The sequence below is a fragment of the Eucalyptus grandis genome, chromosome 6, assembly GCF_016545825.1.
Source record: "Eucalyptus grandis isolate ANBG69807.140 chromosome 6, ASM1654582v1, whole genome shotgun sequence".
Taxonomy (NCBI): domain Eukaryota; kingdom Viridiplantae; phylum Streptophyta; class Magnoliopsida; order Myrtales; family Myrtaceae; genus Eucalyptus; species Eucalyptus grandis.
This window is the reverse complement of record NC_052617.1, coordinates 37,217,094-37,234,229: the sequence shown is the minus strand read 5'-3', so window position 1 is coordinate 37,234,229 and position 17,136 is coordinate 37,217,094. Positions and strand designations below refer to the sequence as shown.

Here is a 17,136-nt window from a genome sequence, read left to right as displayed (position 1 = left end):
CGAGCTGTGGACGGTGGGGGTCTCGCCGGAATCTGCTTTCCGCCCGATGCCGACGTCGACTGGGCCCCGCCCATTTTGGCCTACAAAAACTAGGGAACTGCTCTCGACTTTTCTGGGCGATGATTCCAATGGAATGGCCGAGAGGTCAGTTGCCCATTCCCACCTCGATGTCCCTCGCATTCGTCCGATGCTGCTGACGTGGCGACCCCCCATTGCCGAACATAAAGACGCCGCTTCCGCGAGCTCCAACAACCAACCGTCCATCCATCGAACGCCGCCGTTTCAAGCCTAACCGACACAAAGTGCGCACAAAATCCAAAGCCCAAAAGTTTTGGAAAAAGAGGGCGAGAGAAAGAGAGAGAGAGCGAGCGATTCTCACCTTCTTCTTCGTCATTCTCCGTCATTCTTCGATGATGGATTGCGCGAGCTCGGCGGAGAGCTGCGGCGGCGCGTGCGCTTACGGCCTCCTGCTCAGCGCGCTCTCCCTCGTTCCGATCTGGCACTACGCCCTGGGCGCTTGCCTCGGGTTCGTCGTCGTCCTCTACCGCTTCCTCGAGTGCCACCTCTTGGAGGACCTCGTCTCTCGCCTCCGATCCTCCCCTCCTCAGTTCACGTTCAACTCCTCCTCCGACGTTTACGCCGCCGTCGTCTCCAAGTGCCGGATTCTCCACGGAAAGTAATCCACCTCGCTTCTCCCTCCCTCTCTTTCTCTCTCTCTCTCTCTGTGAGTCGATGGCGATGTTTCGTATTTGGTGAGGGAATGCGTGCGTAAAGGTTTTCGGATGTCGCGATTCGTTTTTCCGTCTATGGCGGACAAATCGAGGGGGGAGAGAAGCGGGAACGAGCTTGCTCAATCGATCTTGATGTGGATTGTGAACGTGAGCGTTGAGAAACGGAACTCTGTTGCGGAAGATTTGCTGAGCTGCCTTGACTAATTTGGAAAGCACGCAGGTACTTGGCGACTCCATGGCTTGCGAGTCCTCATCTTCAGACCGTGTTTCTTAATTTCTTTGGGAGGCCTCCGTCTTTCAGCTACAGAAGGTGATGCGACTGTGAAATCATATTATTATGTTATCCAGAACGAAGCTGTAAACTAAGCATTTTACTAGGTGAAGCCTCCTTCGTGGAGCAGTCGCTGTCGAATACATACGTCTTACACTTGTAGTGTTGCGCTACGCCACCAAAGCAAAAGCATCGATGATTAAAAACTAGTTTATTTCTGGAGTCAAGTGATAGAATCAACCACCTCTGTCTGTCTGGTGCTCTAGAAAATGCAGCAGCCCTGGTATAATGTGCTTGTTTACTGAGAACGGCTGGTGCAAATGTATGAACTTTTAATAACTTGCCTCTGATTTCATGGGCTTTTACGCCCCAATATTTACTACATTTCACATGCTCATAATTCAGTATAAATGTCACAGAGTTGGCTTGGTCTTTGTGAGGACAAAATAAAGCTTTAGATAAACTGTCAAGAAGAATGATTTTGCGAAAGATGTTCAATTAGGAAGGAGTTTGTTGAAGTCTGGGAAAAAAAGAACAAGAGCTTAATAATAGTGGCCTCTTGAAGACACTATGGAGGATGTATTTTTTGATGGAGTGCAATGGCAAGAATAATTCTTGTGGCTGAACTTGCTGAGTGGGAGATTTAGTGGTTGTTGCTGATAAGTGACAACAGTCATTTCAATTGTTGTTAGTTTTCAATAATTTTTTTATTTAAGCTTTTACTCAAACTCATCTAGGTAAGATTGATTAGAGATTTTGACTGCAATTTCTATAATGCTTTTGGTTTTTCGTTGCTGATTATTTTACTCCCAGTCACTCTTTTAAGTAGGGGAGCTTTGCTGATTGTTTACCATGATAGTATCTTAAATCATATCTCTGCTTTTTTTCTTTCATAGTTCCCTTTGCAATTATTTGATAAACAGAACTCCAGTGACAAGTAAACTGGGCAATTATGTTTGCGTCGGTCTGATTTAAAAAATCTACACCTGCTTTTCCTTGCAGGCAAATGTTTCGTACTTCTGATGGGGGGACAATTGCTTTAGATTGGGTATTGAGTTCAGATGGTGAGTCCGAGGATCTTATTGTTGAACATCATAAGTTCCTTACACTTCTGGAATAATTTCTTTTTCATTTTCTTTTGTCATCTCTACTATATTGTTTCAGTTGGATTGGTCAATTGTCTAGCACTTTCAACTCCCAGGTCGTTGCTCTAAACTATATAAGTATCATTCCTTATACAGAAGCAATATGAGGCGTATTCAGCTGTGACCTATCCACAGCCAATAAAAATGAACTATTTGCCATTTACCATCTCAAACTGGGGTAGAACTTGCAGAAGATTCGATCAACTTTCCCTTATTAATTAGTTATATGCCTCTCCTTGTACTTTAAGTACTTAATTTAAATCAAGTGCGGACCATGTAATTCTTGCTCATTTACTAAATTACCAACTCAACACTGTGCAGTCACTGCACATGTTGATTACCTTCAGCGAATGACACTGATGAATCTTTGCAGTGTCTGGAGGTGCCTTTCACAAGGAAAGTTCCATTTCGAAAGATGATACGACTCCCATTGTGGTGGTGGTTCCTGGCTTAACAAGCGATTCTTGTTCTGCTGTAAGTACCATCCCTAGACGAAACCCAAAATTCTTGACAGTGTTCTTGTACTATCAATCTGTGATCAGTTGAAGTCTATCTAAGGACTTAAAGTTCTGAACCTCGTCAACTTTTCTAAATGGCAAAAGGATCTCAAAGAATTAAGTTCCAAGAATGTGGATTCTTTTGGTGTTGCTAGAACAATTGTTTACTTTAATTATCAATTGGCAATATCCTTGTTGTTCTGTTATCAGCATAGTGGTTACATAGGATGGGTGATTTCTCTATGATGTGTGTGGCTTCCATTTTTCCTTTGATTGATGGATAATACGAGTGCCATTGCTTATTATAGTTTTAGGTCCGCCAATCAGTAGCAGCTTTATTTGGGTAGTGATCATGAGTAGTTCTTGCTCATTTTTCGGCAAATTTTTTATAGCAATCTGCAATCTGAACCAACTTATGCAGAGCCATTCTGATTCTTTTCAATTGAATGAATGAAGTTTGCCTGATTTGTAATTGCAGAATGGTAACCCAAAATAATTATGTAATTTCCCAGTAAACCGTGTATCAGACGAAAAAAGTTTATGTGACAGCACATGCATAATGCTTCCAAGTGGCCCCTCTTTCATGCCCTTGGACCATTAACTTTGCCTAACAATTGGGAAGGAAGCTTTTTTAACACAGATTTACTTGTAAAGCTTTTGTTTATTGGCATTAAATGAACAAGTATAGATTATGTCTTTTGATTTCTCTTGCAGTATTTAAAGCATCTTGCTTTTAACACTGCCAAAAGCGGGTGGAATGTTGTTGTGAGCAACCATCGGGGACTAGGTGGCGTGTCAGTTACGGTAAGTTTTAATGAAGCTAGAAGGTGAATGATTCATAGTAGAAGGAAGATTGTACAATTGATGATGTGGCTTCATGATGGTTCATACTTATTAGTTTGACAGCAGTCTAACATCTGTCTAATTTGCTTGTTTCTGCTTTCTCTTATTTTACTCTCTTAAATGAAATTCTGCATTCAGCTGCACTAGCTTAGTCTCTTTCAAGTCCTATTGTTCCAAAGGTTGGACAGGTAACTATTTGCTATTAAAGGAGTGAAGTCAAGGAATTTCACGTTTTTCAATATCTATATCCTTTTTGCAATGAGACATTCTGTATTTGATCTATCATATACTTAAACCATAAAAATTACCTGAGGTAGTTCTCTGATATAGTGTGGAAAAATTGTTAAACTTTCATGGTTTGCCTGGACATGTCAGTTTAGGCAAGTCAGTTTTTGCATGTAAGAAATTTGCTATACTGTGATCTTGAGTTATATGGTAATAGATGCTAGCTCATCAAAGTATTAAGCCAGCTTTTGTTTCTCTCTCTTAGTGATTCTACTCTCCTATTCTGTTTAGATTTCATTTCGCATTTCCTGATACATTACAGCATATTCCCTGTTAACAACTTTTCATGAACTGCTGATTATAATATGATTCTAATATCTGCAGTCTGATTGCTTTTACAATGCTGGTTGGACCGAGGATGTCCGTGTGGTCATTGACTATCTGCATAATGAGTACCCAAAAGCTACTTTATTTGTCGTGGGAACTAGCATTGGGGCCAACATTTTGGTAACTTATATTTCTCATTGAATTCCAACTTTTGCAAGTTACTCTAAAAATGTTCAACAATTTCCATCACCAAAGGTCTATTTTGGGAGTGTTTTATTGTACATGATCCCCTTGTACTAAGAAGTTGCAGTATTCATTGCTTTTTGTTTATTTTTTCCATTAAAGCTTGCACAGTTCTTATGATGAGAATTTTCTTTTCAATCCAAGGATTTCTTTCCTTTATATTCACAGTGGTTTCCAGTCGAGTATCTCTAGCTTTTATCCTTGGGAAAAAGAATATTTCTCATTTTTAGGGTCTCTCTGAGGATTAATGTTTATACTATGTACGACAGCAATTTTCAGCAGTATCTTGACACAATAACTGTTTCAGGTAAAATATCTTGGAGAGGAAGGAGAGAATATTCCCGTTGCTGGTGCTGTTGCAGTTTGCTCACCATGGGATCTTTTGGTTAGTGTTCAACTTGACCTAATTTGACTAGAACTTGAACAATTATATATCTTCTGGTATCAAAGTAGGGCATAAGTAGTAGTCTTTTTGGAATGGAGAGAATCTTCCTGTTGGTGATGCTGTTGTAATTGGCTTGCCACAGGATTCTTTGGATAGTTTTCAACTTGACTTAATATTACTAAACCTTGAGCAATTATATTTCTTCTGGTGTCAGGATAGGCAAAAGTAGTACTCTCTTTGGCACGAAGACCTTATAGTTTGCTATCAAAATTGAAAATTGAAAACAGGAAAAAGCACATGAAATGTTATTGGACACTGGTTGACAACATTTCATGACGCAACGTTTGGGAACATGTACAGCCCTTACATATTTTATGGCTGTACTGCTGCAGGAGTGTAGAGTTTCCTGTTATGTGTCTCCTGAGACATATGAAATGGCGGGAGAGTTTTTCCTCTATTGTACTTGTGATGTTTATGAGACTGTCGAATGGAATTTTGGAAGATCCACTCTTTCTGCTTTTAGATACAACAGAAAATATAAGCCATTCTTATTAGCTGTTATCTTTTTATTGACCTCAAATTGTTGGATGCTGGCGGAACATGGATTCAAAAGGTTCATTGACTATTATGTTTCAACCACAGGACCATATTTTACTATAACGTTTCAATAATTATGCCTTTTATTATCAAGAAATATAGGTATTGCTGGTCTTGGAAATTGTGTGTTTTGAGTGCATTTTTACAGCTAAAGTTATCTTGCTCCTTCACAAGACTAAATGGTCTGAGTTGTCTTGTTGTGTCTCACCCATTTTCAACTCTTTGCTTTCTCTTCCACCGCCTTAGTATTTTTCATCTTTTCTAAGTCCATTTGTACCTTTTATTTGGAATGTTGTCAATCCTATAAAAGTTCTAAATGTTGTCCTTCAACATTGGACTTTCTTATCAGCTTCTCTGCATGCCTAAAGTAAGAAAGCCTTACTATCATTTCTTCTGCCCACGGCTGATAATTTCCGCCAGGGGAAACGATATGAGAAATGGCATACACAATTCTTTCTTCTCTTCAATTTCAGTTATTTAAAAGTGGTATAGATAGTTTCTCGATCATGTGTATACAAGTGGAAGGAGCTGTTTGCTCTTATCTCTTGTTGCAGATCAGTTTTGAATTATCAGCAGATAACAGTGTTTCTGATATTACTGGAAGGAACTGTATGCTCTTCTTTTTTTGATGCAGATTGGTGATAGATTTATTAGTCGAGGACTGCGGCAGAAGCTCTACGATAGAGCACTTACCATTGGCCTTCAAGGCTATGCACAGTTGTATGTCATCTAAATCGAGTGAATCTTTCTATATAATTGAGCATTATTAACGTCAATAATATTGATCTCTGCATATTCTTGGGTTGACATATTTTAAATGGTTTTGCAGACATCAACCTCGCTATTCTCGCCTTGCTGATTGGGAGGGCATCAGAAAGGTTCCCTTTTCTTACAATTTCTGTATTTGTTCTAAACATAAGAGCAAGAACTTCTGGATGCTGCTTGATTTAAAAGAACTCATTTTAGTCTCTGTTGTCCTTAATAGTCAAACTACCGGGCCCAATCAGTATGACGTCAATTACGAATTGAGCTCAATCAGAACTCCTTTATTCACTAAAAAAGAAATTCGCTCTTTGGGCGACCAAACTTGATTAAAGACTAGTTTATAATATTGGCTTATTATGGCAGACTATAAATAGGTTAATAATAATATCTAATTCAATCTCATATTATTTGTTGCGCGTGTGAGAAGATGAGTAAGGGAAGTGTCTGTGTGCATGCTTTATCTATTGGAGTGATCAATTGATAGATGAAACTAAAGTGTTATTTAGCACCAAGCATAATGAAGGTCAGGACATGTGAGAGATGACATCTTTATCGTTTGTCTGCATGCTGAGTACCAATTTTTCGTGATTCAATGTGCATTTATGGTCACGGTGGTTATGTCTGGCTTCATTGTCTGGGTTGTCTAATTTTGTATCTAGGGTTTCCTTTTGATCAAGTAGTGCTATTTCACTGAGAAAGGGCTTCTTTTTCCTGTGCTGAAGCTGGGGTGATGCCTTTAATTAAATTTTCATATTTTAAGGCATTGGGAAACATTTGATTGCACATAGTTCAGTTCTTCAGTCCAACAATACTAATAATATTTACTATACCTCTGAAGATGTGTAATATATTCACTCTACTTAAGTTCTACTGTTTTCACAAACTCTAGGAGGAACCCTTTCATCAACTTGTGCTTGGACAGCAACAACTAATGTCAATGTCAGCTTACTCTAATATACAGCTCTTGCAGTAGGCATGGGCAATAATATACCTACATTCTTGAGATATTCAATGTCTTCACATGAGTAAGAAGGCAAGCTTTGGCTGTGCATTGTACTGCCAGACTTCATAGGACATCAATTTTATTGGCATCTTTTTATGCTTTTTATGAATGCCAAATTCAGCACTAACTTGACTTTTCAAGTTCGCAGTTTGTCACTGTACACAGTGCATGAGAGAATGTCTTGCCTCTTTGTGGTTAGTCTGATTTCATCTGGCTAATAGTACTTGATGTTCTTCATGTTCCACTAGTCACGTTCTATTCGAGATTTCGACAATTACGCTACCTGCCTGGTTGGGAAATTTGAGGTACTAATATTATGTTCTTCATATCCTCGCCATTTTGGTTGTTCTTCTGTGAGTTCAATAATATTGCATCGTTTGTACTCAGACAGCAGATACATACTATCGGCGTTGTAGCAGTGCTAATTATGTAGGAAGTGTTGCAGTTCCACTGCTGTGTATCAGTGCTTTGGATGATCCTGTTTGTACTAGAGAAGCCATTCCATGGGATGAATGCAGGTTGAAATTATGTGGTTCACACTGTATTTTAGACTTGTTATTTTAGCACCTGTCCTAAAAACTTCATGTTTGGCAGGGCTAACAAAAATATAGTTTTGGTTACTCCAAGACATGGAGGGCACTTGGCATTTTTTGAAGGAATAACTGCAACAAGCCTATGGTACTTTGTGGTTCAATTTTAATTCTATATTCAAATTTTTGACTCTGTGTCATTGAAATGCCAGCCTTCCTCCAAATGCATCAAATCACTTAGCTTCTGGGAAAGCTCAAGTTCTGTGCTAGAATAGTTAGTTTGTTGTACTACGAGAACTGAAGTTTTTTGAGTGCTTCCTAATTTACTCTCAACATTTATTCTTTTGGGAACATTTTGTATTTAAGGTGTCTCTTTAGTTCTTTGGGTCTATGCAGTCTACGCCAATCATTTTTCTTCTGTTTGGCAAACTTTAGCCATTGGTTGTTGGATGCTGGATGAAAGATAGAGAACCTCGATACTGAATGTAGATTTCTTCTTCATTAATCATCTGTTTGTCCTTCTCGCATCTCATTAAAATCTTCATGTTGGTTTGATGGATTCTTGTTTCTTTGTTTGTTTCTCTTTTTATCAGGTGGGTAAGGGCTGTCAACGAGTTTCTTCACGTTCTACATTCTAGTCCATGCATGCATGTAAAGAAGGTACAAATGACCGATTTGTTGCGCTTACTTTTACCTTGGGAAGAGAGAGAGAGAGTAGCACACTCAATTATTGTCTTCATGTCTCACTGCAGAGTCAAACATCTTCTCGGCACTCAGCTCTGGAGTCTTCAATCGATCAGGGTCCTTACGTGAATGTGGCTGATGGAATGGTGGCTGCAATGGGAAGTGAGCACACAAAAGATGCTGTGGTCGAAGAAGAAATGGTAATACAAAAGACCCCGAAAGCAAAAACCGAGGAAACATCTTTAGATGCGGAAAAGAACGCCCATGTAGCAGGAACGTATGGCAGTTCCAAAATCTCTCAAAATCCTGCAGGCATTCAAGACGTCAAGCCAATGGATGTCAATCCCTCGGTCTTGAGGAGTATAAATCAGATCAAACGAGTGACTAGAAAATCTCTTTGGCTGCTTGCATATATTGCTGTAGTTACAAGTTGGCCAATCGTCGGCTCAGCCCTTGGCGTTGTGTTCAAGGGGAAGCTTAGAAATATGTTACCTGCAGTCCTGCGTGGAAGACAAATTGGCCGCGGTGCTCCTGTGTAAAGTTAGTTGTATCATGATTTATTCCCTTCTCACTCATTGAGAAGGTTAATAATCGTCAACAGTGATTATCTATCAAATGCAAAATTATTAACAGATTCGTGAAACAACGGAACCATCTGACCTAAAGATCATCGGGTTACTTTCTCAATGCCCCTGCCGTTTTGAAACCGGCCAATTAAGCGACTCCGAAAGGACAAGGATGATTCAAAGGGTTGCATTGCCTCTCATGTTTGCAGTCGAGGGTAAATTCGAGAGCAGCTTCGTCTTTGTATAAACCAATTATTGATAATGATCTGCCGGACAATACAATGAGATCTAATTACATGCATCGGTATCTTCTCTCTCTGCTCTCATGGTTTATACAAAAGCAGTTTATAGTTTTCATCTCCCGAAAGTTGTTCACGGATGCTTCATTCTATGCCTCGGTCCATAGGATATTTGGATGTCTCAGATTATGTGAAAGCAACTGCGGAACAATGAACGCAGCGGGAGAGATCAAGACAACATAATTTTGGGAAAACCCAACTTTTTCTCTACTCCTAATACTGGGGAAGATGAATATTCGCACGGTAGCTCATTAAGCCGGAAACTGCTGCGTGCCTTTCGTTGACCACGAACGTCGCTAGACAAAGCGCGTCTCTCCCTCCCGACCACGGGCTTTTGGGAACAAATACACAAAAATGTATGTGAGATTGGCCTTGTACGGACCCATATGATCCTCGTTTCTCGTCAGGCGGTCGGACTTCGCTCTTTACCTTTTCATGACCGGAGCCCTAGAGTTCAGTGACGGTCTAATGTACGGCCGAAGGGTCTTGAAGTAGAAGGTGCCCGTCTCCATGAGTAGAGGGGTTGATCCGGGACATCATTGCCTCCGTGCGTGCCAGCTCAGCAACATCTGACCCTGTTCTCAAAGTCTCTCTCCCTCTCTCTCCTCGGATCGTGAGCTTTAGTCCCACCGATTCAATGCACGGTTGAACTTGAATTGGTCCAAAAAAAAAGAAAAAAGGCGGAGGACTTGTCGATTCGTATGGGCGGTGTCTCCCTTTGACTAGTAGGCCCGACCTTTCCTTACAAAGCTAACGAATACTTCCCCTGAATCTCCCCCCCCAAACGGAATCTTCCATTTTCTCTCTCGAATATCACGATCCTCCCTTTGATCGAATCGATTTTAATCTCGAGATCATGACTCACCATACATTAGTCAGCCGGTTGTTATTTTGTCCATACTTTTTTTGCCAGTTTTCCGATCTCAGATACTATTATACACAAACCAATCATGATTATCTCTCACGCGGTAAATTCAAAGGATTTACTTTTAGATTGATTGAGTATTTTCTTTTCCCAAAAGTGTTTATGCCGCACGTATCCTTTGGATTTTCCCAGGTAAGAGTCGATGGTGACCGATTACTATAGGTGTTAAATGGGTGGGTCGGGTGAGGTTTGGGTCGGGTCATTAATGGTCCGACCCAAATTGACCCATTAACCCATTTATGACCCATTTAAATGCTAATGCAAATTTTTCACCCATACCCGACCCATACCCGACCCGACCCATTTAACACCCATATTAATAAAATATTTTCATATTTAACCAAATTTAGGAAAAATTATTCTTATGTTTTTTAAAATATTATATTACTAAAATACTTCCAAGCAATACAAATCTAATCAATAATTTTTCAATTTTTTATACTTTTTCAAAAAAAAAAAAAATTTCTTTTTTTCTTTTTCTTTCTTTTCCTTTTTTTTCTCAATCCAAAGGTTCGCTGGCCAACCTATTTTATGAATTGGAGGTATTAAACGTCTCAAAATCAATCAACTTCGACACAAATACAATTGACGACACATTGATCACCAACGTCAATAGCGAAATTAAGCCCAAATGATTTGCTATCGCCTCCAATTTCCCGTGTAGATAACAATCTATGATGCAATTTGCTTATGCTTACATTCATTCCGAGGAATGAAGGCATGAGTTAGAAAAGTTCATTGCTGAATTAACTTGATACGGATTGTTCATCAAATCCATAACAAAATGTGAGTGCTTTCGCTTCTTGGGCCGTCAAAGGCGATATTGTAACTGTACTACCATTAAATTGCTGCAGCTTCAACACATGATTTGGCCCATAGTCTCGGACTCCTTGCAGTATGACTCTAGAACATATGTTTCAACTGGTGCATCAAATCTAGGGCAAACTATCTAATGCAAATATACATGACTTCCACAAAAAAATGTCTTCAGGAGCTTCTAAGATGTCACACAGCACTTTCCTCAACCATTACCGACTCGATCTGTCAAATCCTATCCTATAGCCAGTCAGTCTTTTACAAAGAGAAAAAGAGAACCAGGGGTTTAACCACATGCTTCTATTTGCAGGGCATAGGACTGATCTTGAACTGGTAAGGTTTCGAGAGCATAACAAATTCGTAAACTTGATTAGAGACGATTCATTGCAAGTTCCCCTCGATGTAACGCCATGCTTCATTATGAAGTAGAGCAGAAGACTGAAGCACATGTTCACGCTGTCACAGCCACACTACAGATGTTGGTCATCGATCATTTCAATGGTTGGAGCAAACTGCAAAAGCAAAGAGAACAAGGAAATCTTAGTCACATATCGAGAGAGAGAGAGAGAGAGAGAGAGAGAGAGAGAGAGAGAGAGAGAGTCTATGAGGCTTACTTCATCATCTTCATCGAAATACACTCCATCAACAGCACTATTTTGCTGGAACTCCCACCCAAAAGTATTCTCAAGTAGTTCCTTGAATTTCCTTGTCTACAAAGCCAAACAACCCCACTCTAAGTAATTCCTTCATATCCATTTAAATAAGGGTAAGTGACTAGCAAATATGCAAATTGAGATCTACAAATGCTAGATAGGACACACAGAACTCAACAAGTTTCTTTCAACGAGCTTCTCCCCAAGGCCACAGAGAAACGTGTAATGACAGTTAGGGCAAAGTCACCACTGTAAATAGCTGAAGCCAGTTCGATGGTTCAACTCCCATGAGAAGCAGGAGAAGAAGCAATTAAATAAGACGTAATTGCAAATTTATCACCAAGTGATCTCCACAACAATAATATCATTTCATTGCATTTTAAAAGAAACCGCAATTCTTGTCTATCGTCATTAGAAGTGCAATGGCAAATGGCAGATAACGCCAAGGCTCAGAAAACCAACCCAAGATAGAAGTTCTCCATCAACAACTGGGGCAACTAGCACCAATGAAAAGAAATCCTAAAATTGGGAAAAAAAATAAGCTGTCACAAGTTTTAAACATGAATTTGGATTAACAAATGACTCAATTTAGTCAGAAGACAACTGATAAGACAGCTCAGTCTCATGAACCCATAAGGAGTCAACATGAATACCCCATTCTCTTAACAAAGTCAGCAATTTTTCTAAAAGTATGGGACCACTATATGGAGGTGGCACATAGGAGAAACACAAGACTTTTGAATGCAATTCCCAATCCTCATCAATATAATGAGCAGTGACAGTCATATAATGATCCGTAGTAACAGAAGTCCATAGGTCAGAAGTCAAACATATTCGGCTCGAAAGAGACAATAATTTGGATTTCAAAATTCCCTTCTCTATTTCATAAACGTTCACCACATCACTTCTTGCTGTAAGCCTTGAAATGTGCTTCACATTAGGGTTGAGGTAACTAAACAACTCTCTAGTAGCCTCATGCTCCACAAAAGAGTATGTATAATTGTGTTTGATTATCGCTCTTGCTAGCATATCTCTAAACACACCTTGGTCAAATTGTACTACGGAACCATCAACGTTAACCTCTCGGTTGGGACAAGTATCTAAATGACGCAACAAGTTTTTTGTCCCATGGCCAGCCGTATAAGTTACTTCGCACCACTTACATTTAGCCTTCTTCATGCCATCACCATCTGTGAACTTTTCAAATTCAGACCATACAATCGAAGTGCATTTTCTTGAACGCTTAGAGCAAGTAGAGTTATCTTCCTCATCCTCACGAACTAAGGATGCAACTCTACGTCTCTTGAATTGTTCTGTAGTTGAATATTCTTCTTGATCCTCGTTATCTCTTGACATGTCAACTAATTAGTTGGAGAAAACATAAATTAGAACAGGTTCAGGATTGCATGTTATGAATTTAACATAAAGGGTAAAGAATGAATTCATACATGGAACATGGATGTTAATGAAAAACCCAAGTCTCTAGCATCTATCAAAGAATCTGACCAATGAAAAAGCAGCAGTCATCAAATTCATCCTCACCTTCTTTAGAGAGCACAAAACATAATAAAGACATAGGTGCACAAACTTACCACTCAAGAAAATGAACAAAAGTTCAGATCATTAAAATAACAAATGGTTGTCCAACACCAAAACTCATGGAAGCCAAGTCAGAAGCGAGAAAAGACTGCTCAATATCTCTAAGCATTGCTCGCTAAGGCTACCTCGAGATTATCTCAATAAAATTGGGCAAAACGTAGGCAGCATCATTTTGTCCTCCTACCCAACAAACCCATCTTCTCTTTCTACCATAAAACATAAGCACAAAGGTTAGCTAATCAGCAATGCTCTTAAACCATGCTCTGTTCCAAATCCAGATTCCCGCAAAACCCAAATATCATTTCAGTTAAACGCTCCCTAGTCATAAACCCACGAGGCAGACCGCGATCAAGAACATCTATATACCTGCACACCCTCTTCAACGACGACAGCTCAACATAAATGAAATCCACGAATACGTGTTCAGACGGATTACCTGAACCAAGCGGCTCTATCCTCCGATGATGGTTCCGCGAGCCGTTCGCGACGAGCAGACGAGTGCTGCTTGTAGGGTTTTAGTCCAGCTGATCCGCCAGACTGATCGTGGCGACAAGGCGATGATGGGCGGCGGCGAGCGGCGGCGGGGCAATGGCGAGCGACGATGAGGCGATGATGGGCGGTGGCGAGCGGCGACGAGGCGACGAGGCGACGAGGCGACGATGGGCGACGGCGAGCGGTGACGGGCGATGGTGGAGGTGGCGCACTGGCGGCGAATCGAAAGCGAAAAGGAATCGTATTCGTGGGTTACTGGACTGCCTACTGGTTCATGGGTTGGGGAATGGGTCTTAAATGGGTACAAAATAGACCCATTTAAGACCCACGCAATTTAGTCCTTCTATTTTTAAAACCCACTAACGAGTGTCTTGAGAAATAAGTCCGACCCATTAACGACCCATTTAAGTAAAGATGGGTCTATAAATGGGTTTGTGGACCCATTTAACACCTCTACCGATTACTTACGATAGAAAGAAAGGGTATTTTACAAAGGGTAGTGAATCTGCCGTCGCTTTTAATTAGGATAAAGATTGTAGGTTGAGAAAGCGACATCATCTTTTCTCTTTTCCTTTTCTTTACGCGTGCAATATCACGGATCGAGCTAAGAACCGAAGAAAAACAGAATCTACCCACTTGCGGGATTTTAGCATTATTTGGCTCCCGAATTCAAGGGTGTGTGGGGGGAATCGAACCTTCCTGTACTAAATCAAGAACTGTGCGCACGTCCTTCGTGGAAAACTAATATTCGAAACCCCCCATTGGCCATGCCCAAACAAAAGAAGAAAGAGATAAAAGAAAGGAAAGAAAGAAAGGCAGGACAAGGACATGGCAAAATCCAAATCGGCATCGCCTTGCGTTCTCAGCCTTCTTTATACTTAAGCCTTTGGACTCTTGTCGCGAGGAAGCATCTTCGTGCCAACCCCCTCTTCTCAACAGGCTGTTCAAGACTTGTCCAAAGCACTGTTCGTATTATAATAAGGTTCCTTGTCTCCTTGCGTTTGAACCGGTCTCCAAAACTTGTTCCCCAATTTTCTATTCGTGGTTTCATCGTGAAGATAGGATCGAACTTGTCTTTCCGAGCCTCTGCAATAGCTTGCGTATCTAAAAAATCGAGAATAGCATCAAACTTCTTTGAGATAATTATAAAAGGAAAAGTAGAAAGAAAGTTAAAACAAAGTAGAGGGAGAGGAGGAAAACGGGGGATGCAAAAAGACAAGGTAGCAGATCCGAGGATCTTAGCAGTTGGGATGATGCTTGACCTGTAGACTATCTTTTCATTAAATTAACCTAAAGTTATGGAGTGTGTATCCGTTTCATCTGTTATGCTTTATATTTGTACAAAGAAGGGCTCAAATACTTTCCATGCCCATATTTCAGAAACAGATTTTTCGAAAGTTTATAATTCAACCTTATACAATTCTAGGGTTTTGTCAAAACATCTACATGTACCTCATAAATTGTTTTCATTTGCAGAAGGAATCTTCAGACGCAGTTTCATTTAACTTGGGAATCTTATTTCACGTAGATTCATTTAGCATGCGTTTACTTATTCGCAAAAGCACGTATATCTTCTAGTGGACTTTCGGAAAGTTAACATTGTCGAATGAGAAAGCCGAATCGCCAACGTGGGCTATCATTCTTGGGTGAGAGAATTCCCTCCAACTACACGTTAAATTGGCCAGTTACAACTTACAAGTTACACACAACACAGACATGCGAATATAACTTAATGGAAGTATGGTTCACGTATATATCTGCATGGCGACATTACTACAATGTTGTAATCTCTTTGCCAAAAGGAAAAAGGACAAGATGCATTGTGTAGGGGTAACGTGTTGTCCGGTCAGAAGGGGAAATCGAGGAAGTAGGCTTCAATTTCCACGTTGATCTAACATCAAAGAATATTAACAATTTCTCAATGTTATTGGCGCATAGACTAGCAGAAGGGCCTCGACCTATTTCATGCTCTAGCAACAGAATAATATCACCAAGTTCCTCAAATAATTTGCATTTTCTTTCTGTTTCTCTTTTGTACGGTCGAGGCTCATATCATATGCAACAGTAACTTACTTATTTCCCTTGTGGAAATGGAATGTTTGTCTTTGATTGAATCGGGAGAGCGAACTTAACCCAGTAGAGGATGACGTATGAAATACATCATTCACATAAATAACAAAAAATGTGACTCTATGATATGATTATCTCGAGCATGTTCAATGTATATGCTCTTTCCAGAAATTTATATTTATATTAGGTATGGTAACGGTGGTTACGTAGAGGAACCTAAACCCGCCATATGTCGACCTTGGAAGCTCGTATCGACCTTTCCCCCTGCCAAAATTATTAGCAATGTGCGTCAAATGTAATCGAAAATATTTTTTTATTTTGTTTAGGCGATAACCCTAAAGAAATCGAGCATGGGTTTGGGGGGTGGTGAGGACGAACATCGTAATGAGTGACGTAATAAAAGTACACGCATGTCCTCCGTCAAGAAACCTTCAAAAGTCAAATCTCCCGATGCTTTGCTCCGTCCTTTTGTGCGACTTTTTAAGGTCGAGAACAGAAGAAAAACAATGCACCACCACCCCCTCTCCCTCCTTTTGGAATCGTTCAAACGGCCTTCTCAATGCGGAGGAAGTTTCCTCCCATGACCCTCCTTATCAGAGACATAACAGAGATGGAATAATCCTAGAATTCGACATCATCCCCTCCTTTTTGTTATTCAAAGGACATGCCCGAAACAAGAAGCGGCATCAAAGACGCATCAATTATTGCTTCTTCTTTTTTTATAAATATATATGTTTATTTTATGATCGTTAGCAAATTGAAGTGGACATAGAGAAGGTCTTTAAAGTTAAAGATCATCGTTTCTTTCACCAATTTGATAATGATTACAATAATACTGTGTGTAGTATAGTTTGCAAGCATTTGGAACATTTGTGAAGTTCAAATATGCTTCTAGGTAATTGGACTCCTCACCATGATTTTGTCCCCGATAGGTTCGACTGAAGCAGACATGTGACGTCGTTATAAGTTAATTCTCAAGCAATAATAAACAGTGTTGATTCATATTCAATATATCTAGGATTAAGTTTTACGGATGTGCGTGACCTTAATTTGACCTAATTCATTGTGGAGGAGACTCACAATCACATCTAAAGTTTCTAATTTATTTTTTTGCATGGAGCGTCAAGTTTTTATTCCCTTCTTCTTCTTCTTCTCCTCATTCTATGAAGGATTGGAAAGCTCCAAAGTAACTTTCAAAGCGCGGTGAAAGAAGGGGGAGATCGGACAGCTGGGGCTAAGATTGAAAAGGAGCGAAAGGAGAGGGATTTGGTCAAGCATCTAGAAAAGAAATGGCGAGTGAGGACGAAAGTCATTGAAGCGGACGGTAGGGTTGGGATTCCCCTTTTTTCCCGCTGGTTTTTTTGTCGACTGCGTATGGCATCTTCTCACCTTCCTTAACTACCAATGGACCGCCATCCCCCAAAAAAATCCCCCGTCCTTGTCCTCACATGAATCTATACCCCCGATTTA

The 17,136-nt window shown here is 40.1% G+C and overlaps 1 protein-coding gene across 1 annotated transcript; it reads left to right on the top strand.

Moving 5' to 3' along the window:
• Positions 1 to 59: 59 nt before the first annotated feature.
• On the top strand, positions 60 to 8,892 carry LOC104449533 (embryogenesis-associated protein EMB8). The gene is made up of 14 exons (XM_010063716.3): positions 60 to 676; positions 952 to 1,041; positions 2,005 to 2,066; positions 2,521 to 2,621; positions 3,359 to 3,448; positions 4,097 to 4,219; positions 4,590 to 4,667; positions 5,899 to 5,984; positions 6,094 to 6,142; positions 7,281 to 7,337; positions 7,420 to 7,550; positions 7,627 to 7,710; positions 8,156 to 8,222; positions 8,315 to 8,892. The coding sequence occupies exons 1-14, from the start codon at positions 411 to 413 to the stop codon at positions 8,783 to 8,785; spliced, it is 1,755 nt and encodes a 584-aa protein (XP_010062018.2). The 5' UTR covers positions 60 to 410; the 3' UTR covers positions 8,786 to 8,892.
• The last annotated feature ends 8,244 nt before the right edge of the window (positions 8,893 to 17,136 follow it).